The sequence below is a fragment of the Acanthochromis polyacanthus genome, chromosome 3, assembly GCF_021347895.1.
Source record: "Acanthochromis polyacanthus isolate Apoly-LR-REF ecotype Palm Island chromosome 3, KAUST_Apoly_ChrSc, whole genome shotgun sequence".
Classification (NCBI taxonomy): domain Eukaryota; kingdom Metazoa; phylum Chordata; class Actinopteri; family Pomacentridae; genus Acanthochromis; species Acanthochromis polyacanthus.
Genome location: NC_067115.1, coordinates 14,792,178 through 14,812,984, shown reverse-complemented (window position 1 = coordinate 14,812,984; position 20,807 = coordinate 14,792,178). Strand labels below are relative to the sequence as shown.

At 39.5% G+C, this 20,807-nt stretch overlaps 1 protein-coding gene across 1 annotated transcript in view; it reads right to left on the bottom strand.

The window, feature by feature from the left end:
- Positions 1-530: 530 nt before the first annotated feature.
- The window catches only part of LOC127533302 (deleted in malignant brain tumors 1 protein), a 40,095-nt gene continuing 19,818 nt past the window's right edge, over positions 531-20,807 (bottom strand). Inside the window, exons 2-15 of the mRNA XM_051945939.1 lie at positions 16,472-16,786; positions 15,719-16,144; positions 14,517-14,831; positions 13,332-13,646; positions 12,149-12,463; positions 11,395-11,820; positions 10,206-10,520; positions 9,021-9,335; positions 8,268-8,693; positions 6,466-6,669; positions 4,534-4,737; positions 2,596-2,799; positions 633-867; positions 531-534 (exon numbers count right to left, since the gene is read on the bottom strand). Coding sequence (XP_051801899.1) covers positions 531-534; positions 633-867; positions 2,596-2,799; positions 4,534-4,737; positions 6,466-6,669; positions 8,268-8,693; positions 9,021-9,335; positions 10,206-10,520; positions 11,395-11,820; positions 12,149-12,463; positions 13,332-13,646; positions 14,517-14,831; positions 15,719-16,144; positions 16,472-16,786 — 4,019 coding nt within the window. The remainder of the gene's footprint in view (positions 535-632; positions 868-2,595; positions 2,800-4,533; positions 4,738-6,465; positions 6,670-8,267; positions 8,694-9,020; positions 9,336-10,205; positions 10,521-11,394; positions 11,821-12,148; positions 12,464-13,331; positions 13,647-14,516; positions 14,832-15,718; positions 16,145-16,471; positions 16,787-20,807) is intronic.

The window sequence follows — 20,807 nt, the reverse complement described above, 5'->3', positions numbered from 1 at the left end:
AGTCCAGAGCGGATCAAAATTGTATTTTTACAAACAGAAATCATAAGGATGAGGGGTTTTTTTTGCAAAAAATACAGATTTTGTGTGATTGTAAAACCACAGTTTTGCTGTCTATAAATCATGAAAAATGTAACATTTTTCTGATGCTTTCACAACTGTTACAGCTTTTGAATGTCGCAGTGTTCCATGTTATTTAATGTATTTTGTCTGACAGCCTCTTCACCAGATTTGCAAGTTTTTTTCTACAGATTTTTTTCCACAATGCAGTTCTGTTGATGGAAAACAAAGATGAAACTGAACCTCAAAGAGGATGATATTTTTGAAAAACTACATAAACAACTTTCTGTCTAAAAACAGGAGTGAAGCAACAATAAATATGGAAATGTCTGCAAATGACAAACTGCAATATATATCACAAACTTCATATTTCTTTCATACTTGGTCACTGATATGTGCTCAGCTAATTGTTATATTGCACACATACAGTAACACAGTAGGACCTCGCTGTCTGTAGCAGAATAAACTCATCTTTACCTTCACACACGACACCAGCGTCTTCACTGTGACCACAGGTGTGATTTCCGACTCCATTGTGCTGACACTCAGAGAGCTTTGATTCGCTGCCTGTGCACCTGACATCATCCATCCAGATGTTCCCTGTACCTTGTCCAAATTCTGGCCCGAGTGGAGCTGAGAGCGCCCTGCCACAGCCCAGCTGTCTGCAGACCACCTGAGCATCATTCAGGCCCCAGGAATCATCACACACCGTCCCCCACCGTCCATGAAGGAAGATCTCCACTCTGCCAGAGCAGGAGGTGTTTGATCCATTGGCCAGACGGATCTCCCCTTCCACCACTGTGCTGTTGTCTGGTGGTGTTGTGTTGTTAGTGATCTGTGTAGAGGGCAGTGGCCATGGATAAGAACTTGTTGGATTCACTCCAGGATATGATCCGTTTTTCCCTGTTTACAATAAAAACAGAATTACACTGATGCTGAAACAATTAAAGTTGTTTGCTAATGATCTGTTGAATGTGAGAGGAACTGTGAATTCAAAGGACAACCACAGTCTGCATTGCCATTCTCACAGCTCAACATGATTCCTTTGTCAGTGGCAACAAAATTCAATTTACATTCGTAACACAAACTAATAATTTACTCTCTGTACATTTGACTTGCAGCAACATCAGCTGGAAAATAAAAAATACTGAAAGACATGGAAGAGGTCATTTTCCAGTTAAATGTCAGTAGTAGTGATTGGAATGAACTTGAAATATGTATAAATATGTACCGTTACAGATAGTGCTGGCATCTTCATCGTGACCACAGTTGTGGACCCCAAATCGTCTGTGAGTGCAGTTTGTGATCGATGATTCATTTCCAGAACATTGAACATCGTCCAACCAGATGGGTCCACTGCCCTGTCCGAACCAGGCATTTGTTGGCGCTACATGAGCTTCACCACAGTCCAGCTGTCTGCAGACCACCTGAGCATCATTCAGGCCCCAGGAATCATCACACACCGTCCCCCACTGTCCATTATGGAAGATCTCCACTCTGCCAGAGCAGCGGTTATCAGAGTTGACCAGCCTCACTGGTGAAAGAGCTAACAGAAAAACAAAGAACATATTCTGTAAAAGTGAACTTTTCTGTCTTTCTTTCTTTTATCCAGTTTTACCTGTACTTTTCTGAACAATTTACTGATACTTTCCAGATTTTACATGCTTTGTTAAATTACAGATAATAAGACGTGAACCCCAACAACTACAAATTTTTTTTTAGAAAGCAACAAACAAAATAAAACTGCATGATAAGAACTGGGAAACAGTTAATCCTTTTTCAACTGTTATTGTCCAGATTCTCCCTTTTTATTAAATAAAGATGACATGTTGTCTTTACCAAACACTTAATTTGTATGTTGAATGTAAAAGAACAGTCCAGAGCGGATCAAAATTAGATTTTTACAAACAGAAATCATAAGGATGAGGGTTTTTTTTGCAAAAAATACAGATTTTGTGTGATCGTAAAACCACAGTTTTGCTGTCTATAAATCATGAAAAATGTAACATTTTTCTGATGCTTTCACAACTTTTACAGCTTTTGAATGTCGCAGGGTTCCATGTTATTTAATGTATTTTGTCTGACAGCCTCTTCACCAGATTTGCAAGTTTTTTTCTGCAGATTTTTTTTTCCACAATGCAGTTCTGTTGATGGAAAACAAAGATGAAACTGAACCTGAAGGAGGATGATATTTTTGAAAAACTACATAAACAACTTTCTGTCTAAAAACAGGAGGGAAGCAACAATAAATATGGAAATGTCTGCAAATGACAAACTGCAATATAAATCACAAACTTCATATTTCTCTAATACTTGGTCACTGATATGTGCTCAGCTAAATGTTATATTGTACACATACAGTAACACAGTAGGACCTCGCTGTCTGTAGCAGAATAAACTCGTCTTTACCTTCACACACGACACCAGCGTCTTCACCGTGACCACAGTTTTCTACTCCTACTCCGTTGTGCTGACACTCAGAGAGCTTTGATTCGCTGCCTGTGCACTTGACATCATCCATCCAGATGTTCCCTGTACCTTGTCCAAATTCTGCCCCTAGTGGTGCTGAGAGCGCACTGCCACAGCCCAGCTGTCTGCAGACCACCTGAGCATCATTCAGGTCCCAGTAATCATCACACACCGTCCCCCACCGTCCATGAAGGAAGATCTCCACTCTGCCAGAGCAGGAGCGGCTTCTTCCATTGGCCAGACGGATCTCCCCTTCCACCACTGTGCTGTTGTCTGGTGGTGTTGTGTTGTTAGTGATCTGTGTACTGGGCAGTGGCCATGGATAAGGAGTTGTTGGATAAACTCCGGGATATGATCCGTTTTTCCCTGTTTACAATAAAAACAGAATTACACTGATGCTGAAACAATTAAAGTTGTTTTCTAATGATCTGTTGAATGTGAGAGGAACTGTGAATTCAAAGGACAACCACAGTCTGCATTGCCATTCTCACAGCTCAACATGATTCCTTTGTCAGTGGGCATAAAACTCAATTTACGTTCTTAACACAAACTAATAATTTACTCTCTGTACATTTGACTTGCAGCAACATCAGCTGGAAAATAAAAAATACTGAAAGACATGGAAGAGGTCACTTTCCAGTTAAATGTCAGCAGTAGTGATTGGAATGAACTTGAAATATATATAAATATGTACCGTTACAGATAGTGCTGGCATCTTCATTGTGACCACAGTCATTGACCCCAAATCCTCTGTGAGTGCAGTTTGTGATCGATGATTCATTTCCAGAACACTGAACATCATCCAACCAGATGGGTCCACTGCCCTGTCCGAACCGGGCATTTGTTGGCGCTGCACGAGCTTCACCACAGTCCAGCTGTCTGCAGACCACCTGAGCATCATTCAGGCCCCAGGAATCATCACACACCGTCCCCCACTGTCCATTATGGAAGATCTCCACTCTGCCAGAGCAACGGTTATCAGAATTGACCAGCCTCACTGGTGAAAGAGCTAACAGAAAAACAAAGAACATACTCTGTAAAAGTGAACTTTTCGTTTTTTTTCTTTCCTTTTTCCAGTTTTACTTGTACTGTTCTGAACAATTTACTGATACTTTCCAGATTTTACAAGCTTTTTTAAATTACAGAAAATAACTAGTGAACCCTAACAACTACAAAGTTTTTTTTAAAAAGCAACAAACAAAATAAAACTGCATGATATGAACTGGGAAACAGTGAATCCTTTTTCAATTTTTATTTTCCAGATTCTCCATTTTTTTTAAAAATACAGATGACATTTTGTCTTAACCAAACACTTAATTTAAATGTTGAATGTAAAAAGAACAGTCGAGAGCTGATCAATAATCTATATTTTTACAAACAGAAATCATAAGGATGAGGGGTTTTTTTTGCAAAAAATACAGATTTTGTGTGATTGTAAAACCACAGTTTTGCTGTCTATAAATCATGAAAAATGTAACATTTTTCTGATGCTTTCACAACTGTTACAGCTTTTGAATGTCGCAGTGTTCCATGTTATTTAATGTATTTTGTCTGACAGCCTCTTCACCAGATTTGCAAGTTTTTTTCTACAGATTTTTTTCCACAATGCAGTTCTGTTGATGGAAAACAAAGATGAAACTGAACCTCAAAGAGGATGATATTTTTGAAAAACTACATAAACAACTTTCTGTCTAAAAACAGGAGTGAAGCAACAATAAATATGGAAATGTCTGCAAATGACAAACTGCAATATATATCACAAACTTCATATTTCTTTCATACTTGGTCACTGATATGTGCTCAGCTAATTGTTATATTGCACACATACAGTAACACAGTAGGACCTCGCTGTCTGTAGCAGAATAAACTCATCTTTACCTTCACACACGACACCAGCGTCTTCACTGTGACCACAGGTGTGATTTCCGACTCCATTGTGCTGACACTCAGAGAGCTTTGATTCGCTGCCTGTGCACCTGACATCATCCATCCAGATGTTCCCTGTACCTTGTCCAAATTCTGGCCCGAGTGGAGCTGAGAGCGCCCTGCCACAGCCCAGCTGTCTGCAGACCACCTGAGCATCATTCAGGCCCCAGGAATCATCACACACCGTCCCCCACTGTCCATGAAGGAAGATCTCCACTCTGCCAGAGCAGGAGGTGTTTGATCCATTGGCCAGACGGATCTCCCCTTCCACCACTGTGCTGTTGTCTGGTGGTGTTGTGTTGTTAGTGATCTGTGTAGAGGGCAGTGGCCATGGATAAGAACTTGTTGGATTCACTCCAGGATATGATCCGTTTTTCCCTGTTTACAATAAAAACAGAATTACACTGATGCTGAAACAATTAAAGTTGTTTGCTAATGATCTGTTGAATGTGAGAGGAACTGTGAATTCAAAGGACAACCACAGTCTGCATTGCCATTCTCACAGCTCAACATGATTCCTTTGTCAGTGGCAACAAAATTCAATTTACATTCGTAACACAAACTAATAATTTACTCTCTGTACATTTGACTTGCAGCAACATCAGCTGGAAAATAAAAAATACTGAAAGACATGGAAGAGGTCATTTTCCAGTTAAATGTCAGTAGTAGTGATTGGAATGAACTTGAAATATGTATAAATATGTACCGTTACAGATAGTGCTGGCATCTTCATCGTGACCACAGTTGTGGACCCCAAATCGTCTGTGAGTGCAGTTTGTGATCGATGATTCATTTCCAGAACATTGAACATCGTCCAACCAGATGGGTCCACTGCCCTGTCCGAACCAGGCATTTGTTGGCGCTACATGAGCTTCACCACAGTCCAGCTGTCTGCAGACCACCTGAGCATCATTCAGGCCCCAGGAATCATCACACACCGTCCCCCACTGTCCATTATGGAAGATCTCCACTCTGCCAGAGCAGCGGTTATCAGAGTTGACCAGCCTCACTGGTGAAAGAGCTAACAGAAAAACAAAGAACATATTCTGTAAAAGTGAACTTTTCTGTCTTTCTTTCTTTTATCCAGTTTTACCTGTACTTTTCTGAACAATTTACTGATACTTTCCAGATTTTACATGCTTTGTTAAATTACAGATAATAAGACGTGAACCCCAACAACTACAAATTTTTTTTTAGAAAGCAACAAACAAAATAAAACTGCATGATAAGAACTGGGAAACAGTTAATCCTTTTTCAACTGTTATTGTCCAGATTCTCCCTTTTTATTAAATAAAGATGACATGTTGTCTTTACCAAACACTTAATTTGTATGTTGAATGTAAAAGAACAGTCCAGAGCGGATCAAAATTAGATTTTTACAAACAGAAATCATAAGGATGAGGGTTTTTTTTGCAAAAAATACAGATTTTGTGTGATCGTAAAACCACAGTTTTGCTGTCTATAAATCATGAAAAATGTAACATTTTTCTGATGCTTTCACAACTTTTACAGCTTTTGAATGTCGCAGGGTTCCATGTTATTTAATGTATTTTGTCTGACAGCCTCTTCACCAGATTTGCAAGTTTTTTTCTGCAGATTTTTTTTTCCACAATGCAGTTCTGTTGATGGAAAACAAAGATGAAACTGAACCTGAAGGAGGATGATATTTTTGAAAAACTACATAAACAACTTTCTGTCTAAAAACAGGAGGGAAGCAACAATAAATATGGAAATGTCTGCAAATGACAAACTGCAATATAAATCACAAACTTCATATTTCTCTAATACTTGGTCACTGATATGTGCTCAGCTAAATGTTATATTGTACACATACAGTAACACAGTAGGACCTCGCTGTCTGTAGCAGAATAAACTCGTCTTTACCTTCACACACGACACCAGCGTCTTCACCGTGACCACAGTTTTCTACTCCTACTCCGTTGTGCTGACACTCAGAGAGCTTTGATTCGCTGCCTGTGCACTTGACATCATCCATCCAGATGTTCCCTGTACCTTGTCCAAATTCTGCCCCTAGTGGTGCTGAGAGCGCACTGCCACAGCCCAGCTGTCTGCAGACCACCTGAGCATCATTCAGGTCCCAGTAATCATCACACACCGTCCCCCACCGTCCATGAAGGAAGATCTCCACTCTGCCAGAGCAGGAGCGGCTTCTTCCATTGGCCAGACGGATCTCCCCTTCCACCACTGTGCTGTTGTCTGGTGGTGTTGTGTTGTTAGTGATCTGTGTACTGGGCAGTGGCCATGGATAAGGAGTTGTTGGATAAACTCCGGGATATGATCCGTTTTTCCCTGTTTACAATAAAAACAGAATTACACTGATGCTGAAACAATTAAAGTTGTTTTCTAATGATCTGTTGAATGTGAGAGGAACTGTGAATTCAAAGGACAACCACAGTCTGCATTGCCATTCTCACAGCTCAACATGATTCCTTTGTCAGTGGGCATAAAACTCAATTTACGTTCTTAACACAAACTAATAATTTACTCTCTGTACATTTGACTTGCAGCAACATCAGCTGGAAAATAAAAAATACTGAAAGACATGGAAGAGGTCATTTTCCAGTTAAATGTCAGTAGTAGTGATTGGAATGAACTTGAAATATGTATAAATATGTACCGTTACAGATAGTGCTGGCATCTTCATCGTGACCACAGTTGTGGACCCCAAATCGTCTGTGAGTGCAGTTTGTGATCGATGATTCATTTCCAGAACATTGAACATCGTCCAACCAGATGGGTCCACTGCCCTGTCCGAACCAGGCATTTGTTGGCGCTACATGAGCTTCACCACAGTCCAGCTGTCTGCAGACCACCTGAGCATCATTCAGGCCCCAGGAATCATCACACACCGTCCCCCACTGTCCATTATGGAAGATCTCCACTCTGCCAGAGCAGCGGTTATCAGAGTTGACCAGCCTCACTGGTGAAAGAGCTAACAGAAAAACAAAGAACATATTCTGTAAAAGTGAACTTTTCTGTCTTTCTTTCTTTTATCCAGTTTTACCTGTACTTTTCTGAACAATTTACTGATACTTTCCAGATTTTACATGCTTTGTTAAATTACAGATAATAAGACGTGAACCCCAACAACTACAAATTTTTTTTAGAAAGCAACAAACAAAATAAAACTGCATGATAAGAACTGGGAAACAGTTAATCCTTTTTCAACTGTTATTGTCCAGATTCTCCCTTTTTATTAAATAAAGATGACATGTTGTCTTTACCAAACACTTAATTTGTATGTTGAATGTAAAAGAACAGTCCAGAGCGGATCAAAATTAGATTTTTACAAACAGAAATCATAAGGATGAGGGTTTTTTTTGCAAAAAATACAGATTTTGTGTGATCGTAAAACCACAGTTTTGCTGTCTATAAATCATGAAAAATGTAACATTTTTCTGATGCTTTCACAACTTTTACAGCTTTTGAATGTCGCAGGGTTCCATGTTATTTAATGTATTTTGTCTGACAGCCTCTTCACCAGATTTGCAAGTTTTTTTCTGCAGATTTTTTTTTCCACAATGCAGTTCTGTTGATGGAAAACAAAGATGAAACTGAACCTGAAGGAGGATGATATTTTTGAAAAACTACATAAACAACTTTCTGTCTAAAAACAGGAGGGAAGCAACAATAAATATGGAAATGTCTGCAAATGACAAACTGCAATATAAATCACAAACTTCATATTTCTCTAATACTTGGTCACTGATATGTGCTCAGCTAAATGTTATATTGTACACATACAGTAACACAGTAGGACCTCGCTGTCTGTAGCAGAATAAACTCGTCTTTACCTTCACACACGACACCAGCGTCTTCACCGTGACCACAGTTTTCTACTCCTACTCCGTTGTGCTGACACTCAGAGAGCTTTGATTCGCTGCCTGTGCACTTGACATCATCCATCCAGATGTTCCCTGTACCTTGTCCAAATTCTGCCCCTAGTGGTGCTGAGAGCGCACTGCCACAGCCCAGCTGTCTGCAGACCACCTGAGCATCATTCAGGTCCCAGTAATCATCACACACCGTCCCCCACCGTCCATGAAGGAAGATCTCCACTCTGCCAGAGCAGGAGCGGCTTCTTCCATTGGCCAGACGGATCTCCCCTTCCACCACTGTGCTGTTGTCTGGTGGTGTTGTGTTGTTAGTGATCTGTGTACTGGGCAGTGGCCATGGATAAGGAGTTGTTGGATAAACTCCGGGATATGATCCGTTTTTCCCTGTTTACAATAAAAACAGAATTACACTGATGCTGAAACAATTAAAGTTGTTTTCTAATGATCTGTTGAATGTGAGAGGAACTGTGAATTCAAAGGACAACCACAGTCTGCATTGCCATTCTCACAGCTCAACATGATTCCTTTGTCAGTGGGCATAAAACTCAATTTACGTTCTTAACACAAACTAATAATTTACTCTCTGTACATTTGACTTGCAGCAACATCAGCTGGAAAATAAAAATACTGAAAGACATGGAAGAGGTCACTTTCCAGTTAAATGTCAGCAGTAGTGATTGGAATGAACTTGAAATATGTATAAATATGTACCGTTACAGATAGTGCTGGCATCTTCATTGTGACCACAGTTGTGGACCCCAAATCCTCTGTGAGTGCAGTTTGTGATCAATGATTCATTTCCAGAACACTGAACATCGTCCAACCAGATGGGTCCACTGCCCTGTCCGAACCGGGCATTTGTTGGCGCTGCATGAGCTTCACCACAGTCCAGCTGTCTGCAGACCACCTGAGCATCATTCAGGCCCCAGGAATCATCACACACCGTCCCCCACTGTCCATTATGGAAGATCTCCACTCTGCCAGAGCAGCGGTTATCAGAATTGACCAGCCTCACTGGTGAAAGAGCTAACAGAAAAACAAAGAACATACTCTGTAAAAGTGAACTTTTCGTTTTTTTCTTTCCTTTTTCCAGTTTTACTTGTACTGTTCTGAACAATTTACTGATACTTTCCAGATTTTACAAGCTTTTTTAAATTACAGAAAATAACTAGTGAACCCTAACAACTACAAAGTTTTTTTTAAAAAGCAACAAACAAAATAAAACTGCATGATATGAACTGGGAAACAGTGAATCCTTTTTCAATTTTTATTTTCCAGATTCTCCATTTTTTTTAAAAATACAGATGACATTTTGTCTTAACCAAACACTTAATTTAAATGTTGAATGTAAAAAGAACAGTCGAGAGCTGATCAATAATCTATATTTTTACAAATAGAAATCACAAGGATGAGTGATTTTTTTTTTGCAAAAAATACAGATTTTGTGTGATCGTAAAACCACAGTTTTGCTGTCTATAAATCATGAAAAATGTAACATTTGTCAGATGCTTTCACAACTTTTACAGCTTTTGAATGTCGCAGTGTTCCATGTTATTTAATGTATTTTGTCTGACAGCCTCTTCACCAGATTTGCAAGTTTTTTTCTACAGATTTTTTTCCACAATGCAGTTCTGTTGATGGAAAACAAAGATGAAACTGAACCTCAAGGAGGATGATATTTTTGAAAAACTACATAAAAAACTTTCTGTCTAAAAACAGGAGGGAAGCAACAATAAATACGGAAATATCTGCAAATGACAAACTGCAATATAAATCAGAAACTTCATATTTCTCTAATACTTGGTCATTGATATGTGCTCAGCTAATTGTTATATTGTACATATACAGTAACACAGTAGGACCTCGCTGTCTGTAACTGAATAAACTCGTCTTTACCTTCACACACGACACCAGCGTCTTCACCGTGACCACAGTTTTCTACTCCTACTCCATTGTGCGGACACTCAGAGAGCTTTGATTCGCTGCCTGTGCACTTGACATCATCCAACCAGATGTTCCCTGTACCTTGTCCAAATTCTGCCCCGAGTGGTGCTGAGAGCGCACTGCCACAGCCCAGCTGTCTGCAGACCACCTGAGCATCATTCAGGTCCCAGGAATCATCACACACCGTCCCCCACTGTCCATTGTGGAAGATCTCCACTCTGCCAGAGCAGCGGTTATCAGAGTTGACCAGCCTCACTGGTGAAAGAGCTAACAGAAAAACAAAGAACATACTCTGTAAAAGTGAACTTTTCTGTTTTTCTTTCTTTTATCCAGTTTTACTTGTACTGTTCTGAACAATTTACTGATACTTTCCAGATTTTACAAGCTTTGTTAAATTACAGATAATAACTAGTGAACCCGAACAACGACTAAAAAAATGTAAAAAAAAAAAAAAAAAAAGCAACAAACAAAATAAAACTGCATGATATGAACTGGGAAACAGTTAATCCTTTTTCAACTTTTATTTTCCAGATTCTCTCTTTTTTTTAAATAAAGATGACATTTTGTCTTAACCAAACACTTAATTTGTATGTTGAATGTAAAAGAACAGTCCAGAGCGGATCAAAATTAGATTTTTACAAACAGAAATCATAAGGATGAGGGGTTTCTTTCGCAAAAATACAGATTTTGTGTGATCGTAAAACCACAGTTTTGCTGTCTATAAATCATGAAAAATGTAACATTTTTCTGATGCTTTCACAACTTTTACAGCTTTTGAATGTTGCAGTGTTCCATGTTATTTAATGTATTTTGTCTGACAGCCTCTTCACCAGATTTGCAAGTTTTTTTCTACAGATTTTTTTCCACAATGCAGTTCTGTTGATGGAAAACAAAGATGAAACTGAACCTCAAGGAGGATGATATTTTTGAAAAACTACATAAAAAACTTTCTGTCTAAAAACAGGAGGGAAGCAACAATAAATATGGAAATGTCTGCAAATGACAAACTGCAATATAAATCACAAACTTCATATTTCTCTAATACTTGGTCATTGATATGTGCTCAGCGAATTGTTATATTGTACATATACAGTAACACAGTAGGACCTCGCTGTCTGTAGCTGAATAAACTCGTCTTTACCTTCACACACGACACCAGCATCTTCACCGTGACCACAGTTTTCTACTCCTACTCCATTGTGCGGACACTCAGAGAGCTTTGATTCGCTGCCTGTGCACTTGACATCATCCATCCAGATATTCCCTGTACCTTGTCCAAATTCTGCCCCTAGTGGTGCTGAGAGCGCCCTGCCACAGCCCAGCTGTCTGCAGACCACCTGAGCATCATTCAGGTCCCAGTAATCATCACACACCGTCCCCCACCGTCCATGAAGGAAGATCTCCACTCTGCCAGAGCAGGAGCGGCTTCTTCCATTGGCCAGACGGATCTCCCCTTCCACCACTGTGCTGTTGTCTGGTGGTGTTGTGTTGTTAGTGATCTGTGTACTGGGCAGTGGCCATGGATAAGGAGTTGTTGGATAAACTCCGGGATATGATCCGTTTTTCCCTGTTTACAATAAAAACAGAATTACACTGATGCTGAAACAATTAAAGTTGTTTTCTAATGATCTGTTGAATGTGAGAGGAACTGTGAATTCAAAGGACAACCACAGTCTGCATTGCCATTCTCACAGCTCAACATGATTCCTTTGTCAGTGGGCATAAAACTCAATTTACGTTCTTAACACAAACTAATAATTTACTCTCTGTACATTTGACTTGCAGCAACATCAGCTGGAAAATAAAAAATACTGAAAGACATGGAAGAGGTCACTTTCCAGTTAAATGTCAGCAGTAGTGATTGGAATGAACTTGAAATATGTATAAATATGTACCGTTACAGATAGTGCTGGCATCTTCATTGTGACCACAGTTGTGGACCCCAAATCCTCTGTGAGTGCAGTTTGTGATCAATGATTCATTTCCAGAACACTGAACATCGTCCAACCAGATGGGTCCACTGCCCTGTCCGAACCGGGCATTTGTTGGCGCTGCACGAGCTTCACCACAGTCCAGCTGTCTGCAGACCACCTGAGCATCATTCAGGCCCCAGGAATCATCACACACCGTCCCCCACTGTTTATTATGGAAGATCTCCACTCTGCCAGAGCAGCGGTTATCAGAATTGACCAGCCTCACTGGTGAAAGAGCTAACAGAAAAACAAAGAACATACTCTGTAAAAGTGAACTTTTCTGTTTTTTTCTTTCCTTTATCCAGTTTTACTTGTACTGTTCTGAACAATTTACTGATACTTTCCAGATTTTACAACCTTTGTTAAATTACAGAAAATAACTAGTGAACCCCAACAACGACAAAGTTTTTTTTTAAAAAAGCAACAAACAAAATAAAACTGCATGATATGAACTGGGAAACGGTGATTCCTTTTTCAAGTTTTATTTTCCAGATTCTCCCCATTTTTTAAAATAAAGATGACATTTTGTCTTTACCAGACACTTAATTTGTATGTTGAATGTAAAAAGAACAGTCCAGAGCGGATCAAAATTGTATTTTTACAAACAGAAATCATAAGGATGAGGGGTTTCTTTCGCAAAAAATACAGATTTTGTGTGATCGTAAAACCACAGTTTTGCTGTCTATAAATCATGAAAAATGTAACATTTGTCAGATGCTTTCACAACTGTTACAGCTTTTGAATGTCACAGTGTTCCATGTTATTTAATGTATTTTGTCTGACAGCCTCTTCACCAGATTTGCAAGTTTTTTTCTACAGATTTTTTTCCACAGTGCAATTCTGTTGATGGAAAACAAAGATGAAACTGAACCTCAAGGAGGATGATATTTTTGAAAAACTACATAAACAACTTTCTGTCTAAAAACAGGAGGGAAGCAACAATAAATATGGAAATGTCTGCAAATGACAAACTGCAATATAAATCACAAACTTCATATTTCTCTAATACTTGGTCATTGATATGTGCTCAGCTAAATGTTATATTGCACACATACAGTAACACAGTAGGACCTCGCTGTCTGTAGCTGAATAAACTCGTCTTTACCTTCACACACGACACCAGCATCTTCACTGTGACCACAGGTGTGATTTCCGACTCCAATGTGCTGACACTCAGAGAGCTTTGATTCGCTGCCTGTGCACCTGACATCATCCATCCAGATGTTCCCTGTACCTTGTCCAAATTCTGCCCCTAGTGGTGCTGAGAGCGCACTGCCACAGCCCAGCTGTCTGCAGACCACCTGAGCATCATTCAGGTCCCAGAAATCATCACACACCGTCCCCCACTGTCCATTATGGAAGATCTCCACTCTGCCAGAGCAGCGGTTATCAGAATTGACCAGCCTCACTGGTGAAAGAGCTAACAGAAAAACAAAGAACATACTCTGTAAAAGTGAACTTTTCTGTCTTTCTTTCTTTTATCCAGTTTTACCTGTACTGTTCTGAACAATTTACTGATACTTTCCAGATTTTACATGCTTTGTTAAATTTCAGATAATAACTAGTGAACCCTAACAACGACTAAAAAAATGTAAAAAAAAAAAAAAAGCAACAAACAAAATAAAACTGCATGATATGAACTGGGAAACGGTTAATCCTTTTTCAACTGTTATTTTCCAGATTCTCCCTTTTTTTAAAAATAAAGATGACATTTTGTCTTAACCAAACACTTAATTTGTACGTTGAATGTAAAAGAACAGTCCAAAGCGGATCAAAATTAGATTTTTACAAACAGAAATCATAAGGATGAGCGGTTTCTTTCGCAACAAATACAGATTTTGTGTGATCGTAAAACCACAGTTTTGCTGTCTATAAATCATGAAAAATGTAACATTTGTCTGATGCTTTCACAACTTTTACAGCTTTTGAATTTCGCAGTGTTCCATGTTATTTAATGTATTTTGTCTGACAGCCTCTTCACCAGATTTGCAACTTTTTCTACAGATTTTTTTCCACAATGCAGTTCTGTTGATGGAAAACAAAGATGAAACTGAACCTCAAGGAGGATGATATTTTTGAAAAACTACATAAAAAACTTTCTGTCTAAAAACAGGAGGGAAGCAACAATAAGTATGGAAATGTCTGCAAATGACAAACTGCAATATAAATCACAAACTTCATATTTCTCTAATACTTGGTCACTGATATGTGCTCAGCTAAATGTTATATTGTACACATACAGTAACACAGTAAGACCTCGCTGTCTGTAGCTGAATAAACTCGTCTTTACCTTCACACACGACACCAGCATCTTCACTGTGACCACAGGTGTGATTTCTGACTCCATTGTGCGGACACTCAGAGAGCTTTGATTCGCTGCCTGTGCACCTGACATCATCCATCCAGATGTTCCCTGTACCTTGTCCAAATTCTGCCCCTAGTGGTGCTGAGAGCGCCCTGCCACAGCCCAGCTGTCTGCAGACCACCTGAGCATCATTCAGGTCCCAGAAATCATCACACACCGTCCCCCACTGTTTATTATGGAAGATCTCCACTCTGCCAGAGCAGCGGTTATCAGAATTGACCAGCCTCACTGGTGAAAGAGCTAACAGAAAAACAAAGAACATACTCTGTAAAAGTGAACTTTTCTGTCTTTCTTTCTTTTGTCCAGTTTTACCTGTACTTTTTTGAACAATTTACTGATACTTTCCAGATTTTACATGCTTTGTTAAATTTCAGATAATAACTAGTGAACCCGAACAACGACTAAAAAATGTAAAAAAAAAAAAAAAAAGAAAAAAAAAAGCAACAAACAAAATAAAACTGCATGATAAGAACTGGGAAATGGTTAATCCTTTTCAACTGTTATTTTCCAGATTCTCACTTTTTTTAAAATAAAGATGACATTTTGTCTTAACCAAACACTTAATTTACATGTTGAATGTAAAAAGAACAGTCGAGAGCTGATCAATAATCTGTATTTTTACAAATAGAAATCATAACGATGAGTGATTTTTTTTTTGCAAAAAATACAGATTTTGTGTGATCGTAAAACCACAGTTTTGCTGTCTATAAATCATGAAAAATGTAACATTTTTCTGATGCTTTCACAACTTTTACAGCTTTTGAATGTTGCAGTGTTCCATGTTATTTAATGTATTTTGTCTGACAGCCTCTTCACCAGATTTGCAAGTTTTTTTCTACAGATTATTTTCCACAATGCAGTTCTGTTGATGGAAAACAAAGATGCAACTGAACCTAAAGGAGGATGATATTTTTGAAAAACTACATAAAAAACTTTCTGTCTAAAAACAGGAGGGAAGCAACAATAAATATGGAAATGTCTGCAAATGACAAACTGCAATATAAATCACAAACTTCATATTTCTCTAATACTTGGTCATTGATATGTGCTCAGCTAATTGTTATATTGTACATATACAGTAACACAGTAGGACCTCGCTGTCTGCAGCTGAATAAACTCGTCTTTACCTTCACACACGACACCAGCGTCTTCACTGTGACCACAGTTGTGACTTCCTACTCCTCTGTGCGGACACTCAGAGAGCTTTGATTCGCTGCCTGTGCACTTGACATCATCCATCCAGATATTCCCTGTACCTTGTCCAAATTCTGCCCCTAGTGGTGCTGAGAGCGCCCTGCCACAGCCCAGCTGTCTGCAGACCACCTGAGCATCATTCGGGCCCCAGTAATCATCACACACCGTCCCCCACTGTCCATGAAGGAAGATCTCCACTCTGCCAGAGCAGGAGGTGCTTGATCCATTGGCCAGACGGATCTCCCCTTCCACCACTGTGCTGTTGTCTGGTGGTGTTGTGTTGTTAGTGATCTGTGTACTGGGCAGTGGCCATGGATCAGGAGTTGTTGGATAAACTCCAGGATATGATACGTTTTTCCCTGTTTACAATAAAAACAGAATTACACTGATCCTGAAACAATTAAAGTTGTTTTCTAATGATCTGTTGAATGTGAGAGGAACTGTGAATTCAAAGGACAACCACAGTCTGCATTGCCATTCTCACAGCTCAACATGATTCCTTTGTCAGTGGCAACAAAATTCAATTTAGTTCTTAACACAAACTAATAATTTACTCTCTGTACATTTGACTTGCAGCAATATCAGCTGGAAAATAAAAAATACTGAAAGACATGGAAGAGGTCACTTTCCAGTTAAATGTCAGCAGTAGTGATTGGAATGAACTTGAAATATGTATAAATATGTACCATTACAGATAGCGCTGGCATCTTCATCGTGACCACAGTTGTGGACCCCAAATCCTCTGTGAGTGCAGTTTGTGATCAATGATTCATTTCCAGAACATTGAACATCGTCCAACCAGATGGGTCCATTGCCCTGTCCGAACCGGGCATTTGTTGGCGCTGCATGAGCTTCACCACAGTCCAGCTGTCTGCAGACCACCTGAGCATCATTCAGGCCCCAGGAATCATCACACACCGTCCCCCACTGTTTATTATGGAAGATCTCCACTCTGCCAGAGCAGCGGTTATCAGAGTTGACCAGCCTCACTGGTGAAAGAGCTAACAGAAAAACAAAGAACACACTCTGTAAAAGTGAACTTTCCTTTTTTTTCTTTCCTTTTTCCAGTTTTACTTGTACTGTTCTGAACAATTTACTGATACTTTCCAGATTTTACAAGCTTTGTTAAATTACAGATAATAACTAGTGATCCCCAACAACTACAAATTTTTTTTTTAAAAAGCAACAAACAAAATAAAATTGCATGATATGAACTGGGAAATGGTTAATCCTTTTCAACTGTTATTTTCCAGATTCTCCCTTTTTTTTAAAAATAAAGATGACATTTTGTCTTAACCAAACACTTAATTTGTATGTTGAATGTAAAAGAACAGTCCAGAGCGGATCAAAATTGTATTTTTACAAACAGAAATCATAAGGATGAGGGTTTCTTTCGCAAAAAATACAGATTTTGTGTGATTGTAAAACCACAGTTTTGCTGTCTATAAATCATGAAAAATGTAACATTGTTCAGATGCTTTCACAACTGTTACAGCTTTTAAATGTCGCAGTGTTCCATGTTATTTAATGTATTTTGTCTGACAGCCTCCTCACCAGATTTGCAACTTTTTTCTACAGATTTTTTTCCACAATGCAATTCTGTTGATGGAAAACAAAGATGAAACTGAACCTAAAGAAGGATGATATTTTTTGAAAAACTACATAAACAACTTTCTGTCTACAAACAGGAGGGAAGCAACAATAAATATGGAAATGTCTGCAAATGACAAACTGCAATATAAATCACAAACTTTATATTTCTCTAATACTTGGTCATTGATATGTGCTCAGCTAAATGTTATATTGTACACATACAGTAACACAGTAGGACCTCGCTGTCTGTAGCTGAATAAACTCGTCTTTACCTTCACACACGACACCAGCGTCTTCACCGTGACCACAGTTTTCTACTCCTACTCCGTTGTGCTGACACTCAGAGAGCTTTGATTCGCTGCCTATGCACCTGACATCATCCATCCAGATGTTCCCTAACCTGGCAATAGCCAGATTAATAATTGTGTAGTACTTGATAGTACTCCACAATATCAATCTGGGACCGCTCCATGTAAATCCGTTCGGAGGAAAGAGGCACGGATTGGACAATGCAACAGTATGTCCCGCCTCTGACAGGTTTGTTTTCAGCCAATCGCGGGATCTTCACAACGAGCGGAGCCAATTGGTAGATTAAACTCTTACCACAACCCGTAGGTAAAAAAGCACAAACATCTTTACCATCCAGAAATGCGCAAAGCGCCTCTCGTTGTTCTTCCTTCAAAGAAGCGATAGGAGATTCAGCTAAAACTGACTTAACAGCAGCATCTACACGATCGTTGTCCTCCGTTGCCATGTTTGTTTTGATCTACGAGCGCTTGGTCTCGTCTTCACACCCGGATATCCCGCCCCACACACGAATACTGCTGCGTGATTGGCCCGTGCCAACTTGGCTCTGTACGAACAGTGAATGCGAGAGCGGAGCAAGATGGTTTCTTGAGAGATTTGTGAACTCACAAATATCGCGAGAAATCAACTTGCTGGCAAGGTTACGATTACCCAGCACGCCACCCAGGGTGTGCATTTCCATCTGACAATGGCTGTGGTCTAGCCTAGCCACGCTAGACAATCCACGGCAACGAATTTAATTCTCTGCCAGGGTGGGTCTAGTTACCCTCCATAAGGCTCGAGGCTGGATTCTCCTAAAACTGGCCGGACCAATCACCATGAAGTGTAGAGTCAGAAGGCGGGCGTAACGAAGTGACGACAGAGGCGTGACGATTCTGACAGAAACATCCAGCGCAGAATAAACAGTTATCTTTCAACTCGGCTTTGGCCACAGGCCTTAAAGATTTGAAGCTAAAATTCAACTTGAAAGATAAACAAAGGACGGCACTTAAGTCTTTCATTGAGAAGAAAGACGTATTTGGACTTATGCCGACGGGATATGGCAAATCCTTAATATACCAGTTGGCTCCGCGGCTCCGCTGGTTGGGAAGCTAATGGGACTTAGCCTCAATCCGCCGGTGCTCTCGGAACTACGTCAGCCTATTCGTTGCGTTGATTGGTTGCATACCTACCCAATTGCTGCAGAGGGATTTGAGAGACAACCTTTTAGCCCGCCTCCCTCCCTGTCGAGCTTCCCTAGACCCTTGTGCTGTCAGAAACATGGGTCTAGCATGGCTAGGCTAGCTGTGGTCTCCATCCCCCCCCACTTTTAAAAACAAACTGACGCCCTTGTCTCTGTGTTTACACAAAAAAAAAACCCACCAGAATGGCACTGATGCTGAAGTAATGACAATATTTTGCTTGTAAGTGGTGGAATCTGAGAGGAAAAAGACAACAGTAGCTCCACTGACATGTATGTGTGAAGAAAGAAAATTTAATTTGCTCTTAAAGATCTTTGAAATGGTGGCTTCTTCATAACATGAAGCACAGCTGGTGACAAGCGTCCCTATGAAAAGTACGGGAATGGTTTGACAGGTGCTGGTGCAGAATTGTATACAGGTGGTATTAAACTTTTCTGATTTAAGATAGTGTTCAGGAAGTGAAGAGTAAATTTACACAGAAAACAGAGCAATCCAGAGTGATGCCTGTAGAATATGTATGTACAGTTGTGAACAAAAGTTTACACACACTTTTAAAGACCATAGCAGTTTTGAACTTACAATAACTGTCAGGATCCTCGCTTTAGAACTTACCTGGTTCCTTCTTTTCCTTCCTCCTTCTCTTTTCCCTCTCTCTCCACTCTCAGTCAGCCTTGCTCATCCTCTCTCTCTCTTTTTGTCTTCCCAGTCCGATCTGCAGTCAGTCTAATGGCAGGGACTGGAGACAGCTGCATATCCCGTTTTAGTAGCTTACTTTAGGGAAGTCATCTGAGGTTTTCTTAGATTTCTCCTTTGTTGTTAGTTAAGAGGTTTTGAATGTTTTTGTAGTTTTGCCTGTTTGTTGAATGAGGTTTGGTTCATTTTCCCCACAGTTTAGTTTCCCCATCATGAGCTGGTTTGAGCTTGTTTATGTTCGATCTGTTTAAACACTCCACCAGTCTCAGTTTGCTCTTTGTGTCTGCCCCCCATGACAGACTCCTACAACTCTGAATCTGCTGTGATGGAATCATTTAAACCCATGTGTTCATTTATTGTGGGTTTTCTGGAATTATGACAAAATCTACTGAGTCAAAAATACATACAGCAAAGCTAATATTTGGTTAAATATCCCCTTGGCCATGTTCACCTCAACAAAGCACTTTGGATGGCCATCTACCTGCTTCTGGTTGTATATTTGACCACTCCTCTTGACAGAAGAGTTAGAGGAGTCATTGGAAAATGGCTGTCATGATAAACATGGTTTTTACAAGTGTATGAGGACTTTTGTTCCCAACTGTGTGAACAACAGTCATATATTGTAATTTTGTACTTTATCATTGAAAGGATGGATTTAAGGAAATTCATATTTAAATAGGTAAATTATTTATCAAATCACATGTAATTTGGTTATTTTTCATTTACATAGAGAAATATGAAGAAATCCCATTTAAAGTGAGCAAATTCATATTTGTGATAGTATAATAGTAATCTTGGCGCCATTTCAATGTGTGAAAGGTGAACATTTATTTAGTCTCTGATTTAGAGCCCCTCCATTTGTGACAAAAAAAGAAGAAAACTGTGTATTTTACGTTCCAGTACAATTACACGGTGAATACAAGTCCAAACAAATATGACAAAATGCCAGATGGTTTACCTGAACTGCTTCCTGTAAATATCTGCAAAAGTACAAGCAGAAACAACCCCTCAGGAACTCTCATCATGGACTGCATCCACCACACAAACTTGCTGAAAAGACAAAGGAGATGAATTAAAACTATATACATTTTTAGAATGATGCTGTCTTATGCAGCACAACCTTCATGACTTACCCTGAAGAGAGTGTGTGTGAATCCAGCAATAAATGAAATGGAAACAACTCACAATGAGTGAAGGCGTGTTAATTTATAGGTGAGTTTCTGGGACAAAGGGACATTTCAAGGTTATC